Here is a 27,314-nt window from a genome sequence, read left to right as displayed (position 1 = left end):
TGATCACAGCCTACTCCAACAGTCAGGCTTCCCCTTTTGTTTGACACTGTAGTAAAGTTGTAGAGCTGTTTGTGAAATGTGTTGCCATGGAAACTAATGTGTGCTGCCATGGAGATCATGTCAAATCCAGCTTAACATCTTCACTGCAGACTCAAGAAAAGAGGAAGAGATGGCAAGGAGGAGAAATCCTTCCTTGAAAAACCAAATGTTTTGAAATATTAGCAAACCTAACAAGTGAAGTGACAAAAATCAAGGTCACTTTTAAACCATCAACATTGACTAATAATTCACATGATGCTTTCCGAGATGCCACTTCTTTTAACAATGTTCTCAGAACCTGCATAGCTCAGGGCTTCAAAGTGTTGAACAGCATATATGCAAAATTCTGGATTCATCTTTAAACTATCTAGATATCAAAAAAACTTTGCTCAAGAAATTTTCCAAGTCAAGTAATTTCAAGAAGAACAGAAGGAAAGAAAAAAATAGTAACTGCAAAAGCTGTATAAAATGCATGTGTTTTAACAAGATAAATTAATCAATGATTCATGACATATATACACAGTCAGGTTAAGGCCAAGAAGAGATTAAGGAACTGAAGTTCATTCTAAAAAAAAATAACTAAAAAAAATCATCTAGACATCTTTTTAAAGTGAATGGTCGATACAAAATCTTGTGTTTATTTCCCTTTAAAACTGCAATTCTTATTTTTCCTGTATTCTTTAAACAAAAAGACGGAGAAATTATAACTAAAAGTCACCAGTAAATTATGTTAAGATTATGAGGTATCTTAAATCCTCCCAGTAGCCAAATCCTAAGCATTCAGGCTCCCTGAGCAAAACCCAATTGACACAAACTCTCTTTAGCCCACTCAAGCAAATTTCAAGCAGAGTTTCTCTAATCAATATGCACACTCATCCTGCTTTAAAATTAAAGCTATGTCTAAACCTTTGCCAGATCAGAGACAAAGTAAGTTTGCCAGACTGATGAAACTATTTGAATTACTGATAATAAAATGTCAGAATAAGGAAACATATAAATTAATGTTCAAAGACCCATCATGAAGAGCAATGCCTTCACGAGTTAATATTCAATATTATCAAATAAAATATCTATTATGTTTTATGCAAGATATACTGCATCTTCAAATTATAACAGTTCTTCACACTTGATGGCACTGCACCAAGCACTGAAAATTTGCAGATCTTATAACACATGAAAAAAATTATTTTGATATTTTATAAATGCATTCTGAGTACAAACTAAGACAACAAATTTAAAATTCAACCATTTTCTTTGAAAGAAGGGGAAATAGGCACTAAAAACATGAACATGTCTTCTTCCCCAAGCTGATGGACTCCAAGAAAAAAAAAAAAAAAAAAAAAAATATATATATATATATATATATATAAAAACTCTAGATGAAAGTTTTACAGCAAGAAAACTTTGCGGATATATCAGTCTAAAGGATTTGTCTGAGAAAAACATTATAGATATAAAAATGCCTGAAACCCTTGATGCTATACCTCCACACAGGACACCCTCCTCTAAAATCTTAAGAGCATCACATGTTTTCTTATATACAAAAGGTATTTCAAGGTGCTTTTGAGAAAACTACGTATTTATTTAACACTTCTATACTTTGTGTTAGCCTGCAGGCAGAAAACCTTCCCCATATTTGACAAATCAAGTTGTGAGGCATGTAACACTATTTTCAGAGTGCCAGCAAGAAACAAATGGAATACAGAGTGAAATTGCACTTGTATTCAACAAGGAGGAGGACTGGTAAAAGCCTTCCACAACTACACAGTGATAAAATAGCTTCTAGTAAATAACATTTTAGATGGAATTACATTCAGTAAATAAAGTATATTTTAGATGAGAATAAATTTTAAGATTCATAGATTCAGCCACAAAAAGTCTTTTAAAAATACACCTTGAAAATGGATTAATCTCCTACACCGCTCCTGCCCTCTGAAAACAGCTGGAATCCAACATTCACCTTGACTGGAATAGGCTGAAGCCCTGGAAAACTTCTGTACTAAGACAACCTAAGTCACTGAGATGCTACAACTTAAATCCTGTTTCTTTCTCACACATCTACTTTCTCACTATAAGCAGTTATCTAGACTTGTCATCCCTAAAGATTTTTTCCTCCAGACACACAATATGGAAAAAACCAGACCATAAATCTGTATTAATTTCATTTTCACCACATCATGAATCAATCAAAGTTTATGCTGTATATTGGATTCCACTTTCTTTCTATCTCATGCATTTGAGGAAGGGCTCCTTCATTTTTGAGGCTTGAGGACAGGTTGAGGAAGCTGAGCTTGTTTCAGCCTTGAGAAGAGACAACTGCGAGGAGAACTTATTCAATGTCTGTAAGTATCTGAAGGGAGAGTGCCAAGACAGTGGGGCTAGACACTTCTGGCCAAGCAACAGGGCAAGAGACAACAGGCAGAAACTGATGCACAGGAAATTCCAGCTGAACACGAGTAACAACTTCACTGTGGGAGTGACTGGGCACTGGAACAGACTGCTCAGTGAGGTTGTGGAGTCTCCTTCCCTGGAGATACTCAACAGCTGTCTGGTCACAATCCAGAGTAACATGCTCTAGAAGACCCTGCCTAGGCAGGAAGGTTAGAACAGATGACCTCCAATGATTCTGTTATTTGACTACAAACTTGTAAGGTATCAGGGGAAAAGGAAATCCTGTTCATCTGGAGTGCTTCTTCTACTTGGGTACAATCTAAATAATATAGAAGATATTCCAGGTAATGATACCAAATACTCCTTCTAGCTGGCAACTGCTGCACAGATCCTAGGACCAGCTGGCACACAGTGCACCTGGTCAGTTTATTAACTTTCTGGACATTGCAATAGTCCCCAGGGAGAGGAAGAAAAAAACACAACTGATTTTTTTATTCCCTTGACATAGAATTTATGCAGCCTGCCTCAGAGGCTGCAAAATCTAGACAAAGAAGAATAAATCTGAACTACAATCCCTCTTGCAGGCATTTACTCCGATGAGAGTACTCCAAGAGCTCTTGGAGTGGGACAAAATCAAAAACAGCATCAAGATACTGGTTAAAGAAAGTAACAAGAAACAGATTCATCAAGTAAAAAGACCTCAAACTAATTCAATTTTCTTCTGCAGCAAAGTAACAGTTTTTGGGCTCAAGAAAAAGCATTACTACTTTATATCTTGACCAAATTTAAAGTTTTTTGTGTTCTTTCCTATTTTTTAAAAATTATTTTTAAAAATTTTTTTCAAGAAAGTTTGGAAAACATGATCTAGAAAAAGTTTATTCAGGCTGAATTCAGTGGTTATCATTGGTTCTACACAACTGATTGGTACAGACCTGGATGAATTCCATGTGCTAGTCCTGCTACATCTCTTAGTGGATGACAAGAAAGAATCAACTTATTAAATCTGTAGACCAAACAGAACAAAGAAAGACCAGAAGTGTGAGGGACAGGATTCAACCCCAGTATTATTGGGGCAAAGTGGAAATATTGGAAAACCAGGAAAGAAGCACAGCTGTACACACTGCATAAATACAGTAAGGAGAACTTAGAGCCAGGTGCTCTGATTTAGCCCCACTGTGCAAGCCCTGTGCAGTCACTTGGTCACGCCCCCCTTAGTGGGATCAGGGAGAAAATCAGAAGAGTAAAATCTAAAACACTCGTGGGCTGAAATAAAGACAGGTTTAACAGGGAACGCAGAAGCTGCACTCACAAGCAGAGCAAATAAATTAATTCACTGTTTCCCATGGGCATGCTGGTGTTCAACCATCTCCAGGAGAGTAGGGCCAGCCTCATCAGGCAGAACAGTTACTCGGGAAGACAAATGCCATGACACTGAAAAGTCCACCCTTTCTTTCTTCTTTCCCCAGCTTTACATGCTGAGCATGATGCCAAATAGTATGGGATATTCCTGTGCTCAGTTGTGGTCAGCTGTCCTGGCTTTGTCCCTTTCCAACTCCTCATGCACATCCAGCATCCTCACGGTGGGGGTGGTACAGGAAGCAGAAAAGGCCTTGAGGCTGTATTGGACCTGCCCAGCAATAACAGAAACATATCTGTATTATCAACTCTCTTTTCATCACAAATCCAAAATACAGCCCCACATCAGCTACAGTGAAAAAAATTAACTCCACTCCAGCCAAAACTAGCACACCAGGTAAGAGCACTCAGAGAATCCATTGGTAAGAGGGGATGACAATCTGAACAGGAGTCAGAGTCAAGCTATTGAGCACAAGGCAAACATGCAGGCTGGAGCACATAAACATGACTGTGCCCCACAGAACACATGGACTTGTCCTTCCACTCTACTGAGCACCAGCAGAGCTTCAGCTGCAGTACTACATCCTCGCCTGGGTGCTGCATTTGAAGAAACAAATGAGCCAACTGGAGCAGATCCAACGAGCCACAGGAAAGAGCAAAATTCAGCAAAACACAACCCAAAAAGATATACATATAACTGTGACTAGCTAGCAAAAAAGATGGAAGACAGAGTGGGAAGAACAAGTGACACCATTCAGTATTTAAGATACTTCTGTGAAGAAGGAATATTTTTTTATTCTGCCCACAGTGGGTGGGACTGATTACACCATAGCAAGAGTCAGCTTAGACATTATGAAAAACTTCCTTACAATTAAGAGAGCAGAACAGGTGTGATATTGTAAATGCAAGGAAAATGAAGCAGCTCTTTAAAATCGCTGTTACTTTGGGGTGAAAGACAGTGGGAGAGGTACTGTATCTGTAAGCACAATTTTTCTTCCTCTTCCATAAGAGATGGCTTGGAAATGGTCACTACTCCATTTTATCAAGAAGCTACTTTAAACATCACTTTTAACTGATAAATCAGAAAAAAAAAAAAAAAGACAGGTAAAATGACTGCTTGTGATGAGAATCTGCTTCTTACAACTGAAGAATTACACATGGCAATGGAACAATTGAATATGGCAATGTGCTTCTTTTTTCAGCTGGCACTTTCTATTATTTGCATACTTTTAGTAAGACACAACAAGATATGACAGTTGCTCCAATTTCTTGTCAAATTCTTTTTGTATTTTCATCTGCAATAAATGACAAATGGGGTAAAAGCAATGACAGGTACTATCCTCACCATATGAGGAGGGGGAGAAAAATTGCATACACAAGTGATCCATTAGTTTAATGCAAAAGAGATTATGGAAGCAGTAGTCACTCAAGAGCAAAGGGATAAGTGATGTTCTCACAAGCCATTACACTAATGGTGAGAGCAAGGGAATGCCTCTGTAATTGCCAGAGAGCAGGCTGAGAGAGACCTCTGGGGATTCAAACAGTGCACGGGGCAAAGGAGAAACCACTCAGCCCTGGCAGAGGGATGACTGCTGACTTACAAAATCACATGTGTTATTACAGACATCAGACCCATCCTTGCAGTCTTTACTTGTTAAATGTCAGTCCCTGGTTTGCTCAAGACCCCATGAGTCAAATGTATTTCAAATCATTGCCTAGGGGAATAAAGGATCAAGTGTTAAGTTCCCCGTATTCCCACCTCCCCAGTTCGTTTGCTATTTCCAGTTTCCCAATTCAATCTTCATCTGTGAATCCAGAGACAATCCTCATCTGTAGAGGCAAGAGCAGAACATGGATGCAGTCTTCCCAATGCACAGCTCTGAGCTCTACAAAACCTGGTCACACCAAGGGAAGAAGTGAGCCGCTTCTTTTCATTCCTCTACTAGACCTGGCCCAAGAGACAGAGCTTTTGCTGCTTCCTTAAAATTTGCCATCCCACCTATATCTCCACCCTTCAGCTGACCTTCCCTCAATGAGTTCACTGCCCTTCCACCTCCAGGGTTCAGCCAGTGCCAAGCTGCTTGTGGCCAGCATACATGAAAAATTAACCACATTCATTTAAAGAAACACAAATCTGCTTAAGCCTCATGAACTATCCCACTATGCTCCAGGTAAAACTCCACAGGAGGCCAGCACGGCTGATGCCATGCTCCCTTTTAGCCAGGGAAGGTTGGAAGTGGTATCTCTAAACTACAGGCCACTCTTTAGTATGAAGTCTAAGAGAGGCACAGCAGAGAAACATGTGGCCACATACCTCAACCAGCCCTGATTCCCAGAACCAGGGAGTCACTTCACAGATACGATGTGCCCCCTGCAGTGCTGACCTCCATCAATCAGATAGTTAAACATTGCTTTCAGGCACTTTGTTGTGCTTCATATCCCTCAAGAGGCTTCATACACTGCACAAGCTCTTACCAATGGGCACACATTGCTAACAAATGTCTCCCTCATCTGTTGGCTTTTTGGCAGTCCACAATAGGTCACTCTTAATGCAATTTCACGTCCTTAATTAAATCTTCCCCGAGGTATCATCACAGAGTATTATTTCCCTTTGATTATTTAATATTTCAGAATAGAGACAGTCTCACCCTGCTTTCATGGGGTGGAAAGTTTCTCCCGTGATTACCCCCAGAGAAGATGAAAAGATTTTTCTTTTTAAGTGAGTAATATTCACGTTTGTAAAATAAACAACATCTAAAAGGCCATATAACAAGGCTTAGGAGAATATAAAGGAAAAAGTGAAGCATAGCCAAGTCAAAACCATCCCAAATCAATACAAAAAACCTCCTGTCGTTTCTTGCTACCTCAGACTTCCAGAATTTTTTTGCAACTGGGCAGAAATACCCCCAAATCCAGCCACCTTCTAGTAAGAGCAGCACTTCTGGGAATTTAATAAAAACCAAGGCTTTTCCTAATGTTTGCAGTATTGGTAGTCACAGGGTCAAGGAAAAAAAAATTCAGCTTTCATACAGTACAACTCCAACCTACACACACTGAAAGCCTTGAACCCTGTAAGTACCCTGATTTCATAGGAGAAAGCCTCCACATCAAAAGCCTAGAAAATTCCTCCATTGGCAGGGAGTCCAACATCTGAGTTTTCAACATTTTTAGACAGAATTATTGTCTGGATATGCAATTACCATTGCTGTACATAGTTCTGTGCAGGTGATTATGAATCAACCATTATTGCTTGTGATACCTTCCACTGAACATAATGACATTCAGCCCCTCCGTTAAAGCAAAACTAAACTCCCCAGGGAGACAGACACAAATTATACGAGCAACATACACTTCAAGGAAATGCTAATATGAATTACCACAGAAATACTGACCAGAAATTCCAGTCCTGTATTGACACAAACAACCCTGTAGTAGATGTGAGGTGAGACTTACATCATCCAGCTCTAGCTGTTTTGCTTAAATTTGCATTGAGGCTTCCTTGAGAGAGAGAGACATAGGAAATTACAACTTATCTTAAAATAGAGAATGGTTCATCCCAAGCCCTTCTCCCCACTACAAAGAACCCAGTTATTCAACTGGCACAAAATACTCAATTCTAAAGTAAGATAAGATATATTTAATACAGCAATGGGAAAAAGATCCCAGAACACCCACCAAATTGAACAGGAATCCCCAGTACCTTCTAAGAGCCATAATAATCCCAATAAACAAATTGTGCATGAAAATCCGAAGCAGAACTCACTGAGGTCTTCTGCATTTTGGAAGATTTGAATATTTCACCTACCAATTAGGCTAAGTCAAAAATGTCAGAAACATCAGAAGCGACTGTCTCACAAATGACAACTACAAGACACAATTCTGTGAAATACAAGGTATAGCACTGAGCAGTGAATCATCCAGAGTCTGTACACCCAAACCCTATAACATCACATAGGTAAGATGAACACAGCAGTGGTTCACAGGTATTATTGCAATGGACATTTTGTAGCAGCAAAGGGAAGCATCTTAAGGAAGAAAGTAACAAAATACTCAAGCAGTCTCCTACCACTGGCTCCTTGAGAAGAGAAAGCAGCTTGCAGTGAGTTGCCAGACTTTGTTGCAAAAACAAAGTACTTCAGTCATGTTAATTATGTAGCAAAATAAGAAGCAAATGGCAAAAGAAGGTATAGTTAAGAATAAGCATTATTAAGCATATCCACAAAGATAAAAATAAGATCAGTAGACAAAAAAAACAATTTACCTGGGATTCAAATAAAATGAAATAGATGAGAAAAATGCCCTCACAGCGGAGTTTTAACTTGCAGAAAGCTGATGATGTTAAGATTACCATACAAAAGGACAGAAATGACCAAACCATGGACAAAGATTTTTGTCAAAAGACAAAGAGAAAATTACATTCCATAGTAATCCAAGAACAGAAGTCAATTTGGTCTAATTAAAGAAAAATTTAAAAAATCAAATACTACAACTAAGTCCCTGACCAAAATATTGTAGTAGGAGGAGACAAAGGAGAGAAAGGGATCATATATGAGAAAATGGATTGTATCCAAATAAGATAGCAGTGGAACAGGACCACACAAGATACCCAGAGGTATAACAAAAGATGCAAAGCTGTGCATTAGGGGGTTGGAGTTATAAGACAATTAGTAAGGGATTTAATGCAAAAGGAACATCCGAAAAATAGAGTGCACAGTATAATGGTGACAAATCAGGAGCAGGATGGTATGCAGGTACCAAAGATGAAGGCAGAGGAGAAGATTAAGAGAATTCGGGGAGGAATAAAAAAACAGCTGAGGGAAGATATGAGGGGTTCACATGGGAAGGGGCAGGGAGGGGAGGGGGGTGGAAGCAGTAGGAATCAGGTTCACAACATCCTAAAGGAAGTGACTCTTAATGCAACAGCTACTTGAGCTGTGAAATTCATTTTCAAATACAATGGAGGTACAGATAGGTTCAAAGGAATGCAGAGGAGATTTCATGGAGCAGATCTCTGTTGTAAGGTACTAAATCCACAGAAGTTCAAGCAGTTAGTTTCTGAGCAGCAAACACTTGGGGTAAGGTTAAAGAAATAATACAGAAAAATTGTTTTTCTCACAACTGACAAAAATCCCTGCAAAACACCATCCCCATTGCCTTAGTAAGTCTAGACCAAAGATTTTTACCCTTAGGCCTTCACATCTGTTCACAGTCCACCCAGGTGATTACTGTCACAAACACTTTAAGCCAGTAAAAACTGACGCTTCCACAAGGAGAAACACCTTGCTTTCCTCCCACTTCTTATTCCCAGTCTTTGCTGGTGTTTGCTTGCATTGCCATAAGCCTTCATGGAACAGACATGCAGACCTCACTCTGGGTTAAAAGCACACAGCATAAAATAACTGGTTACATCTAACCTGGGCCACTTCCCCGACACAGCTCTCCATGCAGGCACACAAATGAATGTCCTCACCCAAGGAAATGACTAACATGCAGAAAAGAGTGGCTAGAGAAGCAGAAAGATGCACTGGGATTATTTAGCCTGGAGAAGAAAAGGCTCAAAGGGGATCTATTCAATGTGCATAAATGGCTGGTGGAATGCAGTGAGGCAGACTGAGCAGGGCTCTTCTCAGTGGTGACCAGTGATGGGACCAGAGGCAGTGGGTACAGGCTGATATACAGAAAATTCCCTTTAAGAAAAAAAAAATTAACTAAGAAAGAAAAAAGCCCCAAACAACTGTGAGGCCTGAAGAATGCAGCTTACATAGATAATTGGATGGCAGATTTGACATAACATTCCTATGGGAGATCACATCCCTGCTATAAGAACATTTAGTACCTGAAAATTTTGGTCAATACACTGAAAATGGCTAAGTCTTTGTGGCAGAGCATGACAAGGATCTCTGAAAGATTCCCATTTTTGTCTATGGACAGCAGAACACCTTTAAGGAAATGGAAAGAACTTTTCAAACTTTTTTTTCCTATATATACTTGGCTATCCATACTCAGCCTAGAGAAAGACCAAGCACAGTGATAAAACTTCTTCTAATTCACTTTTGCTTCATCTGCCAACTGACTAAAAGTTTGACACCTCCAAGTTCTGTCCAGCTAACAGGGCACTTCAAGATTAGTTCTGCCTCCTGCTATGTGAGTACCTTGACCAGGGAACCAGAGGCACAGCAGAGATACTCTCCAATCCACCATCCAGCAGAAGTGGTGCCAGGCCAGGGGGAGACTGAAAGGTAATTGTACGCACAAGACGCAAGGCAAGGGCTAGCAAACAAGCACAAGGAATTTGTTAACTAAACAGAATCAGAAATAATCTCAGGATATTAAAAAAATTCATTAACTGTCCCTTTCTTCATCTTAGGAGACAACAAACTGCTGTTGTTGAGCAGCTTCTTCTGAACCAGGAACTGCTCAACTGTCAAACAAATGCACTGCCACACTAAAGAAATGCATTTTCCACATTCATGTTTTGCCAGACTAAACAGCTGGAGGATGGTCTTCAACATACCAGAGCAATCCAGAAGGCAAAGAGTGAAGGTCTTTGAAGGAATAAGACAAATCACCACAAAAGTGTAAGATTTTAATTGAAGCCATCATTTTTCTGTCCACTGCACTAGTGACTAGTTTGACTGCCACAAGAGAAGTGAAGGCAAAATGGGAAGCCAAAATTTGTCTCCTTGATGAGGACCACTTTCAAACCATCTGGTGAGAGTTTGCCTTTGCTATATCATAAGACAGCTCCACTGTGTCAAAATACAGGCCATTTTGCAAACAAAAATAAGAAGGTCCCAATACCACTGAAACCAGGAGGGGCCAAACAGTAGCACTATACTTACTTTGCGCCAGATGCTTGAAAGCCCAAACACAGGCTCAAACAGCTATAAAAAAGGTGTTTGTGAGGTGGAAGGAAGTTGAAATAATGAGAAGAAAAAAAAATTGCTCCCAGCAGTGTCAGGAGGGAAGAAAAGAGAAACTCTCTAGGATAACAGTTGAATCTAACCTGGGAAAATTTAATTCAAAAAGGGAGCAGGTATCCTGTTCAAGGTGATCTTGTCAAGCCAAAAAGCAATTGTGTATGTTTGGGGTACGGGCTCCCCTCACTGATGTGTTTTTGTTTTCCAGTGCACAAGTGTTAGAAAACTGCAAACTGAGAAATCTGCGTGGTCTTCGTCCCACATAAATATGCGGTGAACATTTCCACAGTTATTTTAAGACCTCATGGGCCAAATGCATCCCTAGTGCAAGATCAGTGACTTAAATGAACTTGGCGTAAACTGAGACATGGGCCCCAGGCTTCCGTGAAGTAAATACAATAGCACAGCACTTTAATGATGTGCACTGGAGATGGGAGATAATTTTTAAGAAAGGGCTGTATAAAGAAATGGCAGAGTAGGTCAAGTCTCATTCTCTGCACAATGGGAAATCGAAGCATTCTGGAGTTTTCTTTACAGCTAAAACATAACAACAACCACCACCTTGCCACACCTCCATGTCTGATCTCTCCCAACTGGATCTGATCATTAAACAAGGCTGCAGGGCTCCAGATCCTCTGAACAGTTGCCAGCTGCAGTACAAATACATCCTCATGAGGAACATTTTGATTCTGTTTAAAACAGCATTTTTTTTGACAGAAAACTGTTCCACTGGCAAATGTTCATGCAGCTTCACTACTTAACATGCCTCCCCTCCTCCCACACATGCATGCTCCAGAACTACTTCAAGAAGATAATTATACTGCATGTTCACAGTGTATTGGATTTGCTCCTGCCAGGTCACCTGTCTTCACTGGGAGTGAAAGACTCCAAAACAAGGATGATGCAATGTCTACACATAAATGACACATATGCCACAAAAATACCTGCAAATAAAAATACATGGAGTTTTTGGGGGATGGGGGTGGTTTTAGAGGCTTGGTAGGTAGCTTCACAGTAGCTCACATGGTAGCTCACAAATTCAGCTCTTTACTCAAGCAGCTATCTATCAGAAAATGAGCATTGTAATTATATCACCAATCTTGATCAATAACTCATGACTTGCTTGTGATTTTTTGGGGACTCTAGTTTCCAGCAAATAATGCAACAGTGCTGCACAGATCTGAGTAGTATTTGTATCTCCATCTCTTCCCTGTGACTCAGCATTCAGCAGGGCTGAGAAGGGCTGGTCCAAGCTCCCGAACCAAACCTGAAGCTGGGCAAGCCCAGCAGGACAGCACTGCAGGGACATGAACATCAGAATTAGTTAGCAGTCTCTGAAACACTCTTCTCAATGCCAGCCCTCTCTGCTCTAAAACAGGATTTTTTCTTGCTCCACAACAATTCCATAAAATTGGTTCATTATGCAGAAGACTTGCTACCTCCAGCAGATGCAGTATTTGCTTGCTGACTTAGGCTGAAAGTTTTTTACCTCCTGCTTCCTTTAAAAAACGTGTGTGTGGGGAAACAAGAAAACAAAAAAAAAAACCCTTAAAAGCTGCTAGAGGGAGCAAACTTTTTTTATTCATTCATTATGAACTGCAGTTTTACGTATGTTCCTCTAATGAGAATTGGCATGAAGTCCAACTGAGACCTCTGCAGCTACAAAGTCTCCCTCCCACTCTACCATCTATCAGAATCCATGAAAAGAGAATCAAGGAAAGTGGTTATGGAAAGACAATGGTTTGGCTGAGTGGTGCACCTGGAAAGCATTTCTCAGTAATCTCTCACCTTTACCTTCTCACTCAGAGGTGAGCCCATCAACTTTTTATGCTCGGATCGAAGGTTCTCTGAGGTTATCACATATGATATGCAGCTTATCAAAGCTCTGACTGAATTACACCAGTATCCTGTTACAGGGGAATTAGTATTTGAAAGCTTTCATATTCACCAGGATTCCACTGAAAAAATTATTGCATAAAACAAGCCAAATGAACATGCAAATTCCCACTGGATGCATCAGTGAGGCATGAATAAAACAGTTCAGAAGAGTAAGACTGAACATAGATATTCTGGGCCAGATCAAAAGAATGGGGCTTACGCAAAATTTAGGCATTGAAGTTGAAAATGATACTCACTGCCACTCAGTCCTGCTCTCAGCATAAGAGGATTCGGGAACCTCGTGTTCTGCTTCTGTGCATCGCAGAAACACCAGTCTTGACAACCCACCTGCTATTCTGCATATAAAACACCGGAACCAGCTCTTGGCAAAGGCAGACACAAACTCCCCTTCTACCCACCAAAGCAGAATTAGGCTCCCTCTTGCTCTCTGGCTCAATGAATCTTCAAATGTTCCATGTAGAACATAACAACTTTGGCCAGATGCATGTAAAGCATGTCCCATACTCACACACACTAAAGAGAAGCTCCCTGCCTGTTAGGACACATTCCTGGAAAGACACAGATCTAGGTCCTAGATCTAAATCAGGTACAAGAGAAATAGTACCACCCTTCCTGGGGAGGGCAGCTTCTCCCTGAACACCACGCCTTACCCAACACACCAGTTCTGAGTTCCTGCTTTTGAGAACCTGCCTCCCTTCAGGCAGTGTTAACCAGTTTTGCACTTAATCCAGGGCACAATGACACTGAGGGGGCAGAGATGCAGCAAGCTACTTGTGCCTTCATAACACGGGGAATAAAAGTGCTGGGGACAGCAGAGCCCTGCAAATAAACAGTCACACGCTGCCAACTCAAGATAATCTGTCATGCCTTTCTTTTTGGTGCAGCACTGCACGAAACATGGCTAGAGTGTCCTGGATATAAGCTAGTAAACTCACGATATGCCGTGTACACTTAGCAGCTTAGATCTTCATTTGCTTAAGGCCCTCTTATCACTTTTCATTTCAGCATGTGGATGCCCCCTCTTGTGGTCCCACAAGGATTATTTGGATTAGCAATGCTTCATTTATATCCTTTTTGGTCCAGGTAGCTAAAGCAGATGAACTGGGTTTTCAGTGAGTTATTAGAAGGCCATCAAGTAGACTGATCTCCTGTCCATCTCAGACCTACTGTGAGAACGTCACAAGTCAGCCAAGCATATTATTCACGACCCTTCCCGAGCTGCCAGATAATTCGGTGTTAAATCAGACACCTCCTCAAATGCCCTATTTCTCATCTTCCCCTCACTGAGCCAGCTTGACAGCCCATCTCATGCAAACCCTGAGCCTACTACTGCTGCCACCACTTACACACCAGCTTTCCTAAGGTGCCTTGTCTCTCTAAGGTCAGCGGGACTCCCTCAGCAGGAAACATCACACGTGCACACACAGTGCTGGCAGAACTAGGTTGGGAAAAAATAGGTCAAACCAGGCATATATTTGACTTGGAGACCAAACCTCAAAATCGTATCTTCCCATACATACACATATGCATAAAATCCACAATTTATAACCATTAGAAAATCATCCTTTAAAGAACTAGGCAACCAAAATATTTTACAGAAGCAGAGACTCTACCAGAAACATTTCTATTTCCACTCCAAACAGAAGTTTAAACATAAAACGTCTCCCCCACAGCCCTGCATCATCCTTTTGCTGTAATCAAGCAACTTCTTTCTCTACTATCTTTTGGGAAGTGTTACTCATTTCCAACCAAAGCCTTAGACACCTTTTAGGGTTTTTTTGAAAGATGGTGATGGTGCAGGGTTGAAACACCCCTGCAAGGAGCCTGGCCTGAGCCACTACCTCTATTCCAAACTTCAAAAAGTCACCTTAGCAGACAGTGGGGGTCAGGAAAGGAGGCATGAAGGCAGCCTGCCCCTTTCTAGAAGTTCTGCAGCAACTTCTCTGGGCTTCTGATGATCTTCCAAGATGGATACAACTTCCAAGACACTACAGCTCACATGTCAAAAAAAATTACCATGCGGCTGCAACAAGCAAGTAAAGCAGCTGCTCCTTAGATTCCTTTTCTAGAAGATGCTGTCTTCTTCCACCCAGCGTAGGCTTCACCTCTAGACAAACCTCAATAATTCAATTGGCAAGTTGAACACACAGAAGCACCCAGAACACTTTACCACACATTTGCTACAGTTTTGCTGCATTCCCTGCTTGTGATTTTGTTCCCACATCCCAACACTTTTTCATTCCCTCCCCAGCAACAGTAAAACCTAATTTGTAAATTGCCCTAAGCACTTCATGATAAGCAAGTGCCCTCTCAGCACCATGCAAAAGATAGCAATATTTAAGGACTCGGAGACATACAATTAGGTGATACACGTTTTTAATTAAATGTCCTAACATAATTGCTCAAATATACATACTAAGGTTTTAGCCTACATCATGTTAGTGGGTATGGAGAATTACTCTGAGTTATTAAACATGTTTTAATGGTCTGAAACATAAAATTGCATGACCAATGCTACCTGTGCAGCAAACTGCATTGCAAAGAACAGTACTTTGCAATCACTTGGTTCTTGAGCAGGGAGAAGGTAGAAGGGGGAGAGCAAACTATCAAAGAAAATGAAAACACATGTGCAGAGAGGGAGTCTGAATATCTTCAGCAAGGATTCTTTGAGAGTGACAGTTCTGAGGAGCATGAAAGAATAAGGCAAAGTCAAATTTCAAGAGTGGCAAATGTTCTACACCAGGATGCAGTCTCCTGACCAACATAAGAACTGCTGTCTTTAGTCCGGTGAGAAATCTTATTCTTTAATGGGAGCTTTGTTCACAAAAAAACTGGGCAATTTCACACACAAAGCAAAATCCTTAAGGAACATTCAGAAGTGGAAGCAAAAAGGAAGGTAAATCAGGTAGCCTGACCCTTATAAACCACCAAAGTGTTCACTCTTGGAAAGGGGTCTACCACAGGACCATGTGTTTGTCTACTAAAATAATTTTCTAGCCTCAGAAGCGGAGGAGAAAATACAGTTCAGCTCATTAGTCCTTAATACCTGGTCAGGGTAGTAACTTCTGTGGCTGTTTCTGCTTTAGCTGCTGCTCGAGTAATGAGAAAGAAATGTCAGTGCTTCATGCTGGCACAGGACACAGCCAGCTTCCCTATGACACTCAGTTCTGTAAATAAACAAACAAACAAATAAATAAAATCACCAGAGGCCTTGCAGCACTGCCTTGCATCAAGAAAAGTTCCAAATAACTTTAGAAGGAGCATTGCTCATTCTCAATGCTCAAACCAAACTCAATAACACTTTATCTCAGCATCATGGCTTGCCTGTGACTCTGGGCACGTATGTAATGTTTCTGAATCATGGCCTCACATTGGCTACCACTTGAGAGCATGGTGCAGTCAAATTAGGCAAACTAAGAGTTCATGGAAAGACCTTACTCCTTATCTCTTCACAGCTTTCACATGCCTGTAACCAAGGACAGGAGACCACCTAATGGCTACTGGGCATTTCATGAGTCTCAAACAGCATTATCTTAGAAACCTGTGTTCTGACTCTAAGATTAAATATTTCATCTGCTTACCCCACTTTTCATGGTTAAGCATGTGGCAACTAAACTTTGCTATTTAAATCAAGATGTGGCTTTACAGAGTAAATCTGGTATTTTCTTTGTCTTCTTAAAGCAACCATGCAGTCACACACAAAACATACTTCATTGAAGAAAAGTGTATATATTTTCTAAACTAAAAATCCTAGGGCCTCTCAAATGGCTTTTCTAAACACATCATTAAAGACAACTGACAAATACCTCAATACTTGACAGATGTTCTGCATTAAAATGTGAATGCTTAATGCAGCCTCAGGAAAATTTAAATTTTCCTGAGGCTGCATTAAGACCTTGGAATAAGACAGTATCTCCTACTTTAATGACACTATCAGTCTTGAAAGGGCCCAGATTTCAAAAGAAAAGCAGCAAGTTGCCCAGGCTGGGGACATCAGATGATCACATTCATCCCAGTAGTTTGTCAAGCACTTGTAATAGTGCCCAGATGCCCAGACAGGTAGTCCTATGCACCCGAGTTATTGCATCCAGCTAGAAGGACTGCAGTCCAAACGGTTTAAGAAGTGCCTTATAAGAGGCATACAGTTCACATGCAAAGCTGGATTATGCCCAACTTCATGGCTTCTTACCTAGCTTAGCAAAATCTGTACAACATATAATGTACAAGGTGCCAAAGAGACAGACTTTGGCAGGATAGTTTGTTTTGGGGAGGAAGAAAAGTCACGGCATCTCCTAAGATCCAGAGAGAAGCTCCTTGACCCATCCCTGCTCCATACAACCACAGCAAATAATGACTTGTTTGACCATCTTACCAAGAATTTTCCCCCCTCCTCTTGTTCTCCTCCTACCCTTGGGAAAAGCAGACTATTTCCTGCTCCACCTCTTCTGCTTACACATGTTTCAGAGTGTTATTCCTAACCAATCCTCCTCTCTGTATACAGTGAGTAGCACAACATCAGATCTTCTCTAGCTTGCAGGATGCCATCCTAAATTTTACATGGATATGTGTGAAAGCATTTGGTTGGCACCAGAAGTACAGCAGGCTCCTGCTTCCTTTAAAAAAAAAAAACAGACAGGCCTGCTGAACCACACATATCAGGACCTGAGGAACCTGATTTGGAAATTGAAGGTGCATACGGCACACATTTTCCTATGAAATGGAAAAATTATTTTCATCACATGACACATTTCAGTCCTACCATTCAAGAGGTCATTAACAAAACTACTTTAAAAGGTGCTAATAGAAACAAATGCCCTTAACATCACAGACTTCCCAGATGACTCCTGCTATGGAGATGGATGACAAATCACTCCGTCAGTGATCTCTAAATTCCATATTGACTACACTGAAGCAATTAACCATTTATTTTTAGAGCATGTTCCATTTTAAACACAAGTGATTCAGTCCCAGATACATTCTATACTCCATTGCTATTTAATGGGTTAACAACTCTCAAATTTAATTGGATTTTAATTCTGGGAGAAATACTTGCCTTTTTGATTTTGCCTCCAGACACTGGTTGGGAATTTTAATCCAGGCTTGAAACCAAACAAATGTTGGTGCTCTACAAGCATCTGCAGAGAAATATAAAAATATCTGGAAAGTGTGAAAGAGCAAGCCTGTTTTGCTAAATGCATAAAGTGAAACCACAGCGTAGGTCTCAATAATAGGTTTCCTGACTGCTGTGCACACGCTCTCTCCCACAGACCTTCTGCTCTGCAGCAAGGGAATGCTGCCTGCACTGCTGCGTCCTCAGAGAACTTTGCAATACAATGGAGCACAGTGATTCCCTGGGGAACACGTTGCTGATCACCGACTTCGATATTTCAAACACAAGCACGAGGGTTTCCCCCTGTTTTAGGATCTCAAAGAAACGGCTTGTCATATCACTCCACCCCAGCACCCAAGCCATCTCAGAGTTTATCTGAATTATAGGTAATGTTCTGGACAAAAGGATGAGGAGCTGGAATCAAGCTAAGGCTTTTTGAATTCACGGAAAAGAAGGGTGAGATTATGACTGGAAAGTTGGGGGAGGAAAGTCCTGAAGAGCTGACAGTGGTTTCTGCTGCTGCCGCCACTGGAGGGAGAGGACAAATGGGAGCTGGAACAGGTACTGCAGCACGGGAACCCTGCTCAGCTGCTGCCCTGCTTCAACCCAGCTCCTCCCTGTTGCAAAATCAAAAGCAGTCCACAGCCAGCACTTGCCCCCAGCAGTCTGCTACCCGTGACAACAGCCCATTTCACCTGTAGTTTGGACCAGTCTTTCTGGTCCATTTTCCATAAACATCTGAGATTGAGTACATCATCTTGCCAAGGGACAGTCCCAGCATCTCCTAAGGAGCCTTGCCTGAAGAACCTAAACTTCCTACTTCAGAGCTAACAACAGAATACCCTAGCTAGACATAGCTGACCGAAAAAGGCCAAGACTGAGTCACAAGCCCATTATATAGCTGCCTAGCCACCATTCATTAAATGTAAGGAAAATGGCCCTGGGCTCGCTGCATCAAAGAACCTTGCCATTTCTTCCTAATTAATTCTAAGCATCTTGCTAGTCTCAAATCTCAGCTGGAAAAAATCAACTAAAGTAGGTGGCATCTTATCTTGCCCTTTGCTACTGGCTGCACTTTTATTTTTTCTGAGTTGCATGACCCCCACCCTTCTGAGATTACTACTTGAAAACAAAGTATTGCTGTGTTTTAGGATAGATACGTAAGTACATAAGATCTAGTCTATTCTAAGCTTTATTAGAATTATAGGTCATGATATCTAAGGCCAATAGAAATACACTTCTAAGGAATTAAACCAAACGCCTGCAGTATTTGCCATTCAGCCACTGCAGAATCACAAGAGCACATGAAATGTTACCGGAGAAATGGGTAAAAAAAGCCTTAAACAGAAGCAAAACTGACTCATCTCCTTATTGCCAAAACCGAGAAAGCCATTGAGTATAAACAAACAGACATCCTGAAGAAAAGGGGGCGTCACAATTCCTTTTCCTGCTAATAGGCAGATACACAAACCCGTATGGGCAGGATCATCCTCCAGCTGCTGCAAGCCAATCTGAGGGACATGGCCAACGCTACAGCAACATTCCCGGCAGCACAGGTGCCACTGGAGGCAAGGGAGCATCTGAGGTGATGGTGACTCCCAGTGCAATGATGGTTCATAGCTGTACCTGCTGGAAAGCTGTGGGAGCTGCAGGCATGATCCGCCCATGTAAGCTACACGTAAATATGGACGCCCAGCTGAACTGTTTGGGGCACTGCTCACTAATGCGTAACTTTGGCTTAGGCTTGCAAGCACCCCGTCTACAGAACAGGAAGGAGAGTGAGCCAGAACACTTGTTTAAAGCTTGAGTTCTCCTCCCTGTCTCTAGAGGCCTACAAAGACTATGATGTATACATGCTGAAGCCAGGCTTTGTGGGTACCCCTAACTTTGGAGGAAATTACATAGGGAAAGACACAGGACCATAGAGATATTTAGAAAGATCAAAAGTCATAATGAGGACAAGCTACATTCTCTGGCAAAATCTATCATCACAAAAAAAGATATTTTGGAATAATTGCTTTTTTTAATCACTAAAAGCCCTTCTGATGAACTTTGCAACTGGTGTGGAAATGAAGAGGCTGTTTTGCTGGGTATTTTTTACAAGCATCTTTCAGAGGTGAAACCACAGGGGCAACCTTAATCCCCTGCATCCACAAGGCAGATCCAACAGCTTAAAAACACAGGTAACCTATCCTCTTTATTAGAACAGCTCCTGGCTCAACACCAACTGTCCAACACCATCACTCTCACAACTTGAATCCTCCCCACAATACCACATCTTTTGCAGTATTTCAAAAGGCAGCTAATAAGCTAAATTTCGCTCTCACTATTTTTCCAAGTCACTGCATTGTTTGTAATAAGACTATTCAAAAGGAGACAAGGAGAAGGATTTAGCACTACCTTGAATGAATGCTACTTAGCATCTGACACAGCACGTGCAAAACTTCACGAAGCTTCACAGGGATTGTCTCACAATGGCAAAGGATGCAAGATAGCATGCCATGTACATGAAACACAAAGCCACTGAAAAATGCACCTTAGTAACAAGTCTTAGCCAGTTATTTATTGGAAAACAGTAAGGCCCATACCGTTTATTAGAATGCACGTAAAATACTGAGCATATGGATTTGGGATGAATTCTTCGGGATGTGCTGAGCACGTTTACACAGTTTGCTTTCAAATTAATTAGCATCACAATCAGATATTGATAGCTCCTGATAAAACCACTGAGTGGATCAGTTCATGCTCTGGCCTGCTCTGGTTTCAAATGAGTAAGCTGACTGACAATAAAAGTTTAGGAGTCCAAAGCTCAGGTCACATTAAGTCAGAAACACATCAGCGATAGCATCACACAAGTGACAAAACATGCCCTCCACTCTTAGTTCGCTGCTCACAAATGGTGGCCATCAACCACTCTTTGTTCTGATCCAACTCCCTGCTCACCCTCCTGAAACAAACAAGTAAACAGACCCCACATTTCCTCTGTAAGAACACATACTCTTTTCCCCTGTACTAGACTGAGACTGCATTGACAGGATGAGTGGTGTGGGTTGACTAAGTGTGTGCTGCCTTTTACATCTTGTTCCGGTTCCAGCATGAAAATCAACATTGCACCTGTGTTGTCCAAACTGGGTGTGCACTTTAGAGACAGACAGAAGGGAAGCAGAGAGAGCAGCCAGGATACATACCATACTCCACTTCTTCACAAAACACACGTACTACACAGAGAAATGATAATCCCTTCTTAGTGGAAAATCCAAATTTTCAAAATGAATCCCCAAGCCAAAATGAATTACTGTAATAACTGCAATCCTCGCATGAGCACTAATCAGAAAGGCACAGCTGACCACCTGCTATGTGCCACCACTGGCACAGCGGCACCCTGCCCCTAATTGCTGCCCTGTTCAGACAGGGCTATGTGCCCCACAGAACACGACAGTGGTGCTGGTAAACACAGGGACAGGAGCACAGCCTGACTGACTGTTGTACAGTCTCACTACGCACTTCTGCTGAGTGCAGCATATATATTTAAAAAAAAGAGAAGAAGAAAAAAAAAAAAACACTACTGCAGCTCCAAACAGCAGGATGCAAAAATCTAAACCCAGGCCGAGTAATTTCTTCTGAAACTACAGAGAAACACTTGGGAAACGATGCAATAGAGAACAAAATGAATTGTACTGCCCGTGTCAGTACAAACCCATTATCTATGCAGGCTGCAAAATGAGAAACGCAGCATTTGACAATGCTACAGGCTAGGGCAATGTTCTTAACATACTTTTAAGTTATTTTATTTAATTGCTAACAAAAAAATGCAGTTACATAATAACACAAGGTAATAACCAAAATATGAAGTCACAAGATTGGCTTACAGCAACAGAGCACCGGGGGGGTGGGGGGAGCAGTTCGTGCTTTAAATTTTGCTGCATTGTCAGGGAGCCAAGAACCAAAACTGGGGGCTTCTGCTTTTACAAGGAAAGGACATAACCACCAAAAATTCGGCACGGGACTCTTTATCACCGCCTGCGTGCATCCACATCCCCAAATGATGTCAATCCCCGCCGGCACGTCGCTCATCATAATTCTACACTATTTGGTCGCTAGTGGAATTCAGCCGACAGGCCGACGGCTCAGCCCGTAATCCACCGGGGCCCAAAGAGCCCCCCGGAGAGCGAGCCCTGCACACCGCCCCCCGCCCAGGGCAGCGCTCACGGGCACGGCCGGGGCTCCCATCCCGCACGGACCTCCGAGGCACAAAGGCGGCAACCGCGCAGCCGGGCACGGTGACAGCGCACACCCACGACCCGCCACCGCATCCCGCCGGCCCCGGGGAGGGCCTTTCCCGGAGCCGAGGCCGCTACCAGCTCCATCCCGCCTGGCACTTCTCCGCTGGGAGTCGACGCCACCCGCCCCCGCCCCACCACCCTCACCCGGGGCCGGACGGCAGCAGCCCCTCGTACCTGGACAATGCCGGCCTGTGCACAGCTCATGCTCCCCCGGCGAGGGCAGGTCTCACATCCCACACGTGCCTGTCAGCCGGCAGGGAGGAAGGGCGGGCGGGTTGCCGGCGTGTCAGCCCCCGCCGAGCCGCACCATAGTCCAGCACCGGCAGATACGCCCCGCAGCACCGCCGCGCTCCCTCCTCCTCTTCCTCCGCCCCGCCAGCCTCCTCCCACCTCGCCGCCTGTCGCTGGGTACCGGCCGCCTGGAGCCACCCACACGCCGCGGCGGGCGCCCGGCAGCGCCGCCCGGCCCGGCCCGGCCCGGCCCGCCCCTCAGCGCTGCTCCCGCCCGGCCGGGAGGCGCTGTCCCAGGCCGCCCGCCTGCGGAGCCCACCCGCGGGCCGCCCTCTCCCTCCCCTCTCACCATCCTCCCCCACACAGCATCCCGGCTCTCCTCGACTGATCCCACGGGGACATCGCCGCACGCAACCCGGCTCCCCACGCATCGGGCATGGAGGCCGAAAAATCAACGTGTTGTCCTCTTTGCCCCTTGAAGTCGGGGCTGCCGCCCTCACATCAACTTCTCATCAGTGCCAGAGCCTCCGGGGTGATCATTAAAGCCTTTTCCCCGCTCACCTGAACAAGAGCTAGGGCGGTACTACTGCTCTAGCAGCTGTCTCCTCCCCTAGGGAACACGCACCTTTCACCAGCGTCGTCTCCAGCCTCTCCTCCTGGACAGGGGTTTGTGACTTTAACCCCTGGACAAAGTAAGTCATAGTACACAGCTGTGAAAAGAGCGAGTTTCAAAATGCAGTTCAGGATGGGGACAGAGGAGCTCTACCCACATTTCTTCCACAGGTCTTGCAAACCGGTTCACCAAAACCAGACCATGTGAGCTGATGGGACTGCAGGGAACAACAGCTTCCAGCAGCAACTTGCTGTGTCTGCATCCACCGGCCAAAAGGGCTAAAGAACAGCTCTTCTTGTCAGCTGGCAGAGGGAAGAGACAGAACAATCCTGCAGAGGCCCACTTACCCCCTCACCTCATTTTTCTAGATAAAAGGGTTTTTTTAAATAGCCCTTTTTAAAAACCATCCTGTTGGAGTGGTTTCACACCCACCCGCTACTAAATATATCAATTTTTTCAAGACTCTTCTGGATCTTAATTAGTGTCCCAAAGCAAAAACATGTTGATAAAAGCCACATATGTGTCCAGTGACTTCATAAATGAAGCTAAGTTTGTTTCTAAAACCTTCTTAGCAATCTTCCCCTCTTGCAAGTTTCTATGGATCTAACGCTTACTGTGCTTGGTATCAGTGCAAAAAATACCTATTTTAATTTGCTAATCAGTTCACTCCAAAATGCTTTCAGACACATTGTGGCCTCTCATTTCCACTTAATCATCCCATTTGCTTTCTTAAAAAGGTGAAACAGGAGAAATTAGAATCGTATAAGCAGAACCTCATAAGGAAAATCAAATTGGATTTGGGGAAAAGAATGGCTTGGTATTTTATAATATTAGTGAAAGATGAGATATACCAACAGTCTGAACTACCCACACATGATACCAGTAAGTGGGCTAATTCCCTGTGCATTGAGTGGGAACAAAGGGGTGCCTATGATCAAAAAGCAGCTCCAGCTTTTCCCCAGGAGCAGGGCAGATCAAAAGGCATACCAGGTCATGAAAGCCACATAAGCAAATGTGCATCTCAGAAACATCTTCTGCAGGTGTTTGGGAAATTCAGGTGGTGTTTGGCACACCGGCTCTCCTCATCCAGCAAAGCCATCCACTGATCATAAATTGCAGTGGGCCATGATGACAAAATCTTACAGGAGGCCTCCAAACAGATATTTCCCTCCTTGTTTTAAATCTGTATATCAACATTTACACTAGAACTGCCTACAGTAGGCATGTGCTTTTGCCTTTGCACTTTGAAAGTCTAAATAGGAAAGAAAAAAATAGAGATGAGGGAGAGAGTCAGAGGAGTGAAAGGATGAAGTTTGCCCAAAGTTCACGCAGTAATTTTCTGGACCAGAATAGAGAACTGGTCCAAGCCTCCTCACTCTCAATTCATTGCCCCCTCAGAGCTTTTACCCAGCTCCTTCTGCTCTTCTGGGTTACTGGTGTAATTCTACGTCATGTATTAAAATGAGATGTGATTCTCATCTCCAAGGGTGGACACATATGTTGATTTTATCCAAAACCTGAAGTTAGTGAAACCAGGATAAACCTGATAAATGCACCTGTTTAAAAACAGTCTAAATTCAGCAGCTCAAACTTCAAGCTTGGTTATGAATTTTAGAGGCAGCTTAACGTTATGGGTGTGCATGAGGAGTAGGAACCTCCAAGAACACATTCAGGGCCATGAGATATGAAGCAGAAGACCTTGCCATGTGCTGTGGAGCTGGGGAGAGGAGGCCTTTTAGGGGGACAAAGAGTATGCTTTCCTCTTTAGACACTACCATCCTGGCTCTCCTTTAAGACTGAGAAGAATATCCTGAATCTCCTACAAGGGAAGGAAGTTCAAAATTGTCCGCTGCTGGAATTTATGTAAAACCAGAGATCAAAATTAAGATCAAGAAGCAAAATGCATAACCACTTCCAGTAGACATCCACTCAGATACTGAGCAGAAGATGAATGTGGCAGCTGGTTCAGAAAATGAACCAGGCTTTGAAGAGGACATTTTGCCCTGCTGTTCCTCAAAAGAATGAAATTATACATATTGGAAATAAAGTGGCTTGCATTGTAACTTTGCGTTTGACTGAAAATGAAGAGAGTTGCATAATGCATAAGGAGTTTTAAAATTAGACTAACTTTGGCAGTTCAGATTCTTATCTATATAATAAACAAACCTCTGAATTTTGTATGCCTACCTTTTATACACTCCCCAGCCTCCCACAGACTAAGCAAAACAGCACATTTTGCTCTCCCACAAGCTTGCTGACAAGTCCTGGTGTCTTTTCAGACATTAGCTAAACTCTGTTCATGCCTCAGGACAGGTCTGCAGGCAGTACAAGATGAAGATGATTTGAGCAGCAAGTGACCAAGATGCATGTCTGTTTTGCAGGAAATTTTGCAGAGTTTTGACAGCCAGAGAGTAGTCCTGCAGAAGCAGGAAATGGAAGCAAGAAAAATTTGTCTTGGGGGTTGTGGAAAAAGCAAGATGAAGCAGCCTTGTCTTTTCCTACCAAATACTTCTGAGGTACATAGATATACACTCTTGAGTTGGCACAGGACAGATTCCATTGCATTTCAAAATCTGTCATTCTGTTGGCTCATGCCTGATCAGAGGAATGTCCACTTGGTAAAGTATACTTTGTAGTTATTTATAAGTGCTTTGATCAAATAGGTGGGAAAAATCAGGAAAAACTGTTATTCTTAAAAAATGTCGGGCACACCTTGGTCTGGAGAAACGGACAGCTGTGTTGGTTGCTGTGTTACAGCCAATAAAAAAACCCAGAAAACCCCACTGATGTCCTTTCCTTCAAGACTCGGCTGATCTGGGTGATGACGGTAGGACTAAATAAGGCTCTCACAGAGTGTACTCATACCTTACATTTGTAGGGGGCCAGGTACAAACAGACCCAACCCTTCCCAGGAGAGCTTGTCTGAAAGCAGGAATGGCCAGTCTCTGAATCTTTGACTGGGGATGCTCTTGTCTTAAAGCTCTGTGAAGTCAAGCTGCTTAAGCTTTATATTTCCCCTTGAATCAGTCAAAACTAGGAGCACAGCCATTATCCCGCCTCTGGCTCTGGGTGGCCTTTGAATAAATAAAGACTGGATTATTGATAAGTGAGAACCCACCACCTTGGCAGAATAGGGTAATTTAGCAGTTCACATGTACATTTGGACATATCCTAAATTTTTATGCTGGATTCATCTCCAGATGAGCTAGATGCCATGTAGGTACATCTCTTTTCTGCAACTTAGTATTCACTAAATTTTACCAATAAACACAATTTTCACCTGATAAAGAGACTGCCACTCAGATGATCTAGAGCAGCATTTCTCAATGCTAGGCTCATTTTGTTCAAGTAATATTCTCAGACCTGTCTTCTGTGGCTTCTGACTTCAGATTATTCGCTCCGTTGGGACTCAGAACTCTGTTACTGACACATAAAAACTGTTTTTAAAGTGGGACCTTGCTGATGATGTCTAATGTTTTTTACTGTATTTTGGCTTACACAGGTGGGATTGCTCATATTTCAGCTGGATGCCATGCTTATGCATAGCAGTAGGTACTTGTCTGGTGAAGGTGCTCAGATTTCAGGTCCTAACAGAGTGCTTTTAGCTGCTCTTGGGCAGGAGCTGACTGTTTCTTAGTTAGTGTAACCTTCCTTCTTTTCTGGCAGCCCAGATCTGAACATTTACAGAAGCCATGATGGACATTCTCCTAGAACAGATGACCAAAGATTGTAATTGTTGGAGAATGGTATGGGGCAGGTGTTAAAGTCACTTCTGTCCTAGCAAGACTGCACCACCTATTAACATTTTTCCTCGGAAGAGCAGACAGCATGCTCTGCAACAGCCCTGACTCCATCCCTGTTTTATCCTGGGTGTGCAGAGAAGTTTCTTTGCAGAGGGCCTGAATTACTGGAGTATTTAACCAACTTGATCAAAAGAATTGTAGCCCTCAGCAGCAATCATTTGCATAGCCTGATTTTTGCAGTTTCACCCAACTATTTTACGTGTAGATATACACTAGTTTGACATTTGCCCCTGTTAAGTTCATTTTCTTCTACCTTGATTCTCTTTCTGGAGCAAATGATAACCAGCTTCAAAACAGAAGGAAGTTAAATATTAGCATGCCTGACAGAAGAGAATCAGTGATTATGAAACATTATTCTACGTGGGCAAACACACTGCCTATTTTTCCTGCATAAAGCCTATGATAATGCTACTAAGAGACCAATTATTTTTACAACTAAGGCTCTACTTAAAAAAAATTCATAAAGCATGTTTGATGACACAGAGATTGAGCCCACAAGTGTTCTGCCACCAGTGAAATTATTTTGATGAGTGTTCCTGCGGCTTCTTTGACATGTCCTTAATGAATGGTGATTTCACGCTACAGCATTTTCTCCCATACCAGGGAAGTGGGGATGGGAATCAGAGTCTCTTCTCCTCCTCTACCTGGCTGTCATAAAACTTGAAAGAA

General features: G+C 42.5%; 1 protein-coding gene across 2 annotated transcripts in view; it reads right to left on the bottom strand.

The window, feature by feature from the left end:
- HECW1 (HECT, C2 and WW domain containing E3 ubiquitin protein ligase 1) overlaps positions 1–22,382 on the bottom strand; it is a 255,096-nt gene extending 232,714 nt beyond the window's left edge. For both annotated transcript variants that reach the window (XM_059849894.1, XM_059849903.1), the window contains exon 1: positions 22,173–22,382. In XM_059849894.1, the coding sequence (XP_059705877.1) occupies positions 22,173–22,202 (30 nt within the window). In that variant the 5' untranslated portion in view covers positions 22,203–22,382. The remainder of the gene's footprint in view (positions 1–22,172) is intronic.
- Between the last annotated feature and the right edge of the window lie 4,932 nt (positions 22,383–27,314).

Source organism: Haemorhous mexicanus, chromosome 1 (assembly GCF_027477595.1).
Source record: "Haemorhous mexicanus isolate bHaeMex1 chromosome 1, bHaeMex1.pri, whole genome shotgun sequence".
In the NCBI taxonomy this organism is placed as follows: domain Eukaryota; kingdom Metazoa; phylum Chordata; class Aves; order Passeriformes; family Fringillidae; genus Haemorhous; species Haemorhous mexicanus.
The sequence above is the reverse complement of the archived record's forward strand: the minus strand, read 5'-3'. Positions and strand labels throughout refer to the sequence as shown.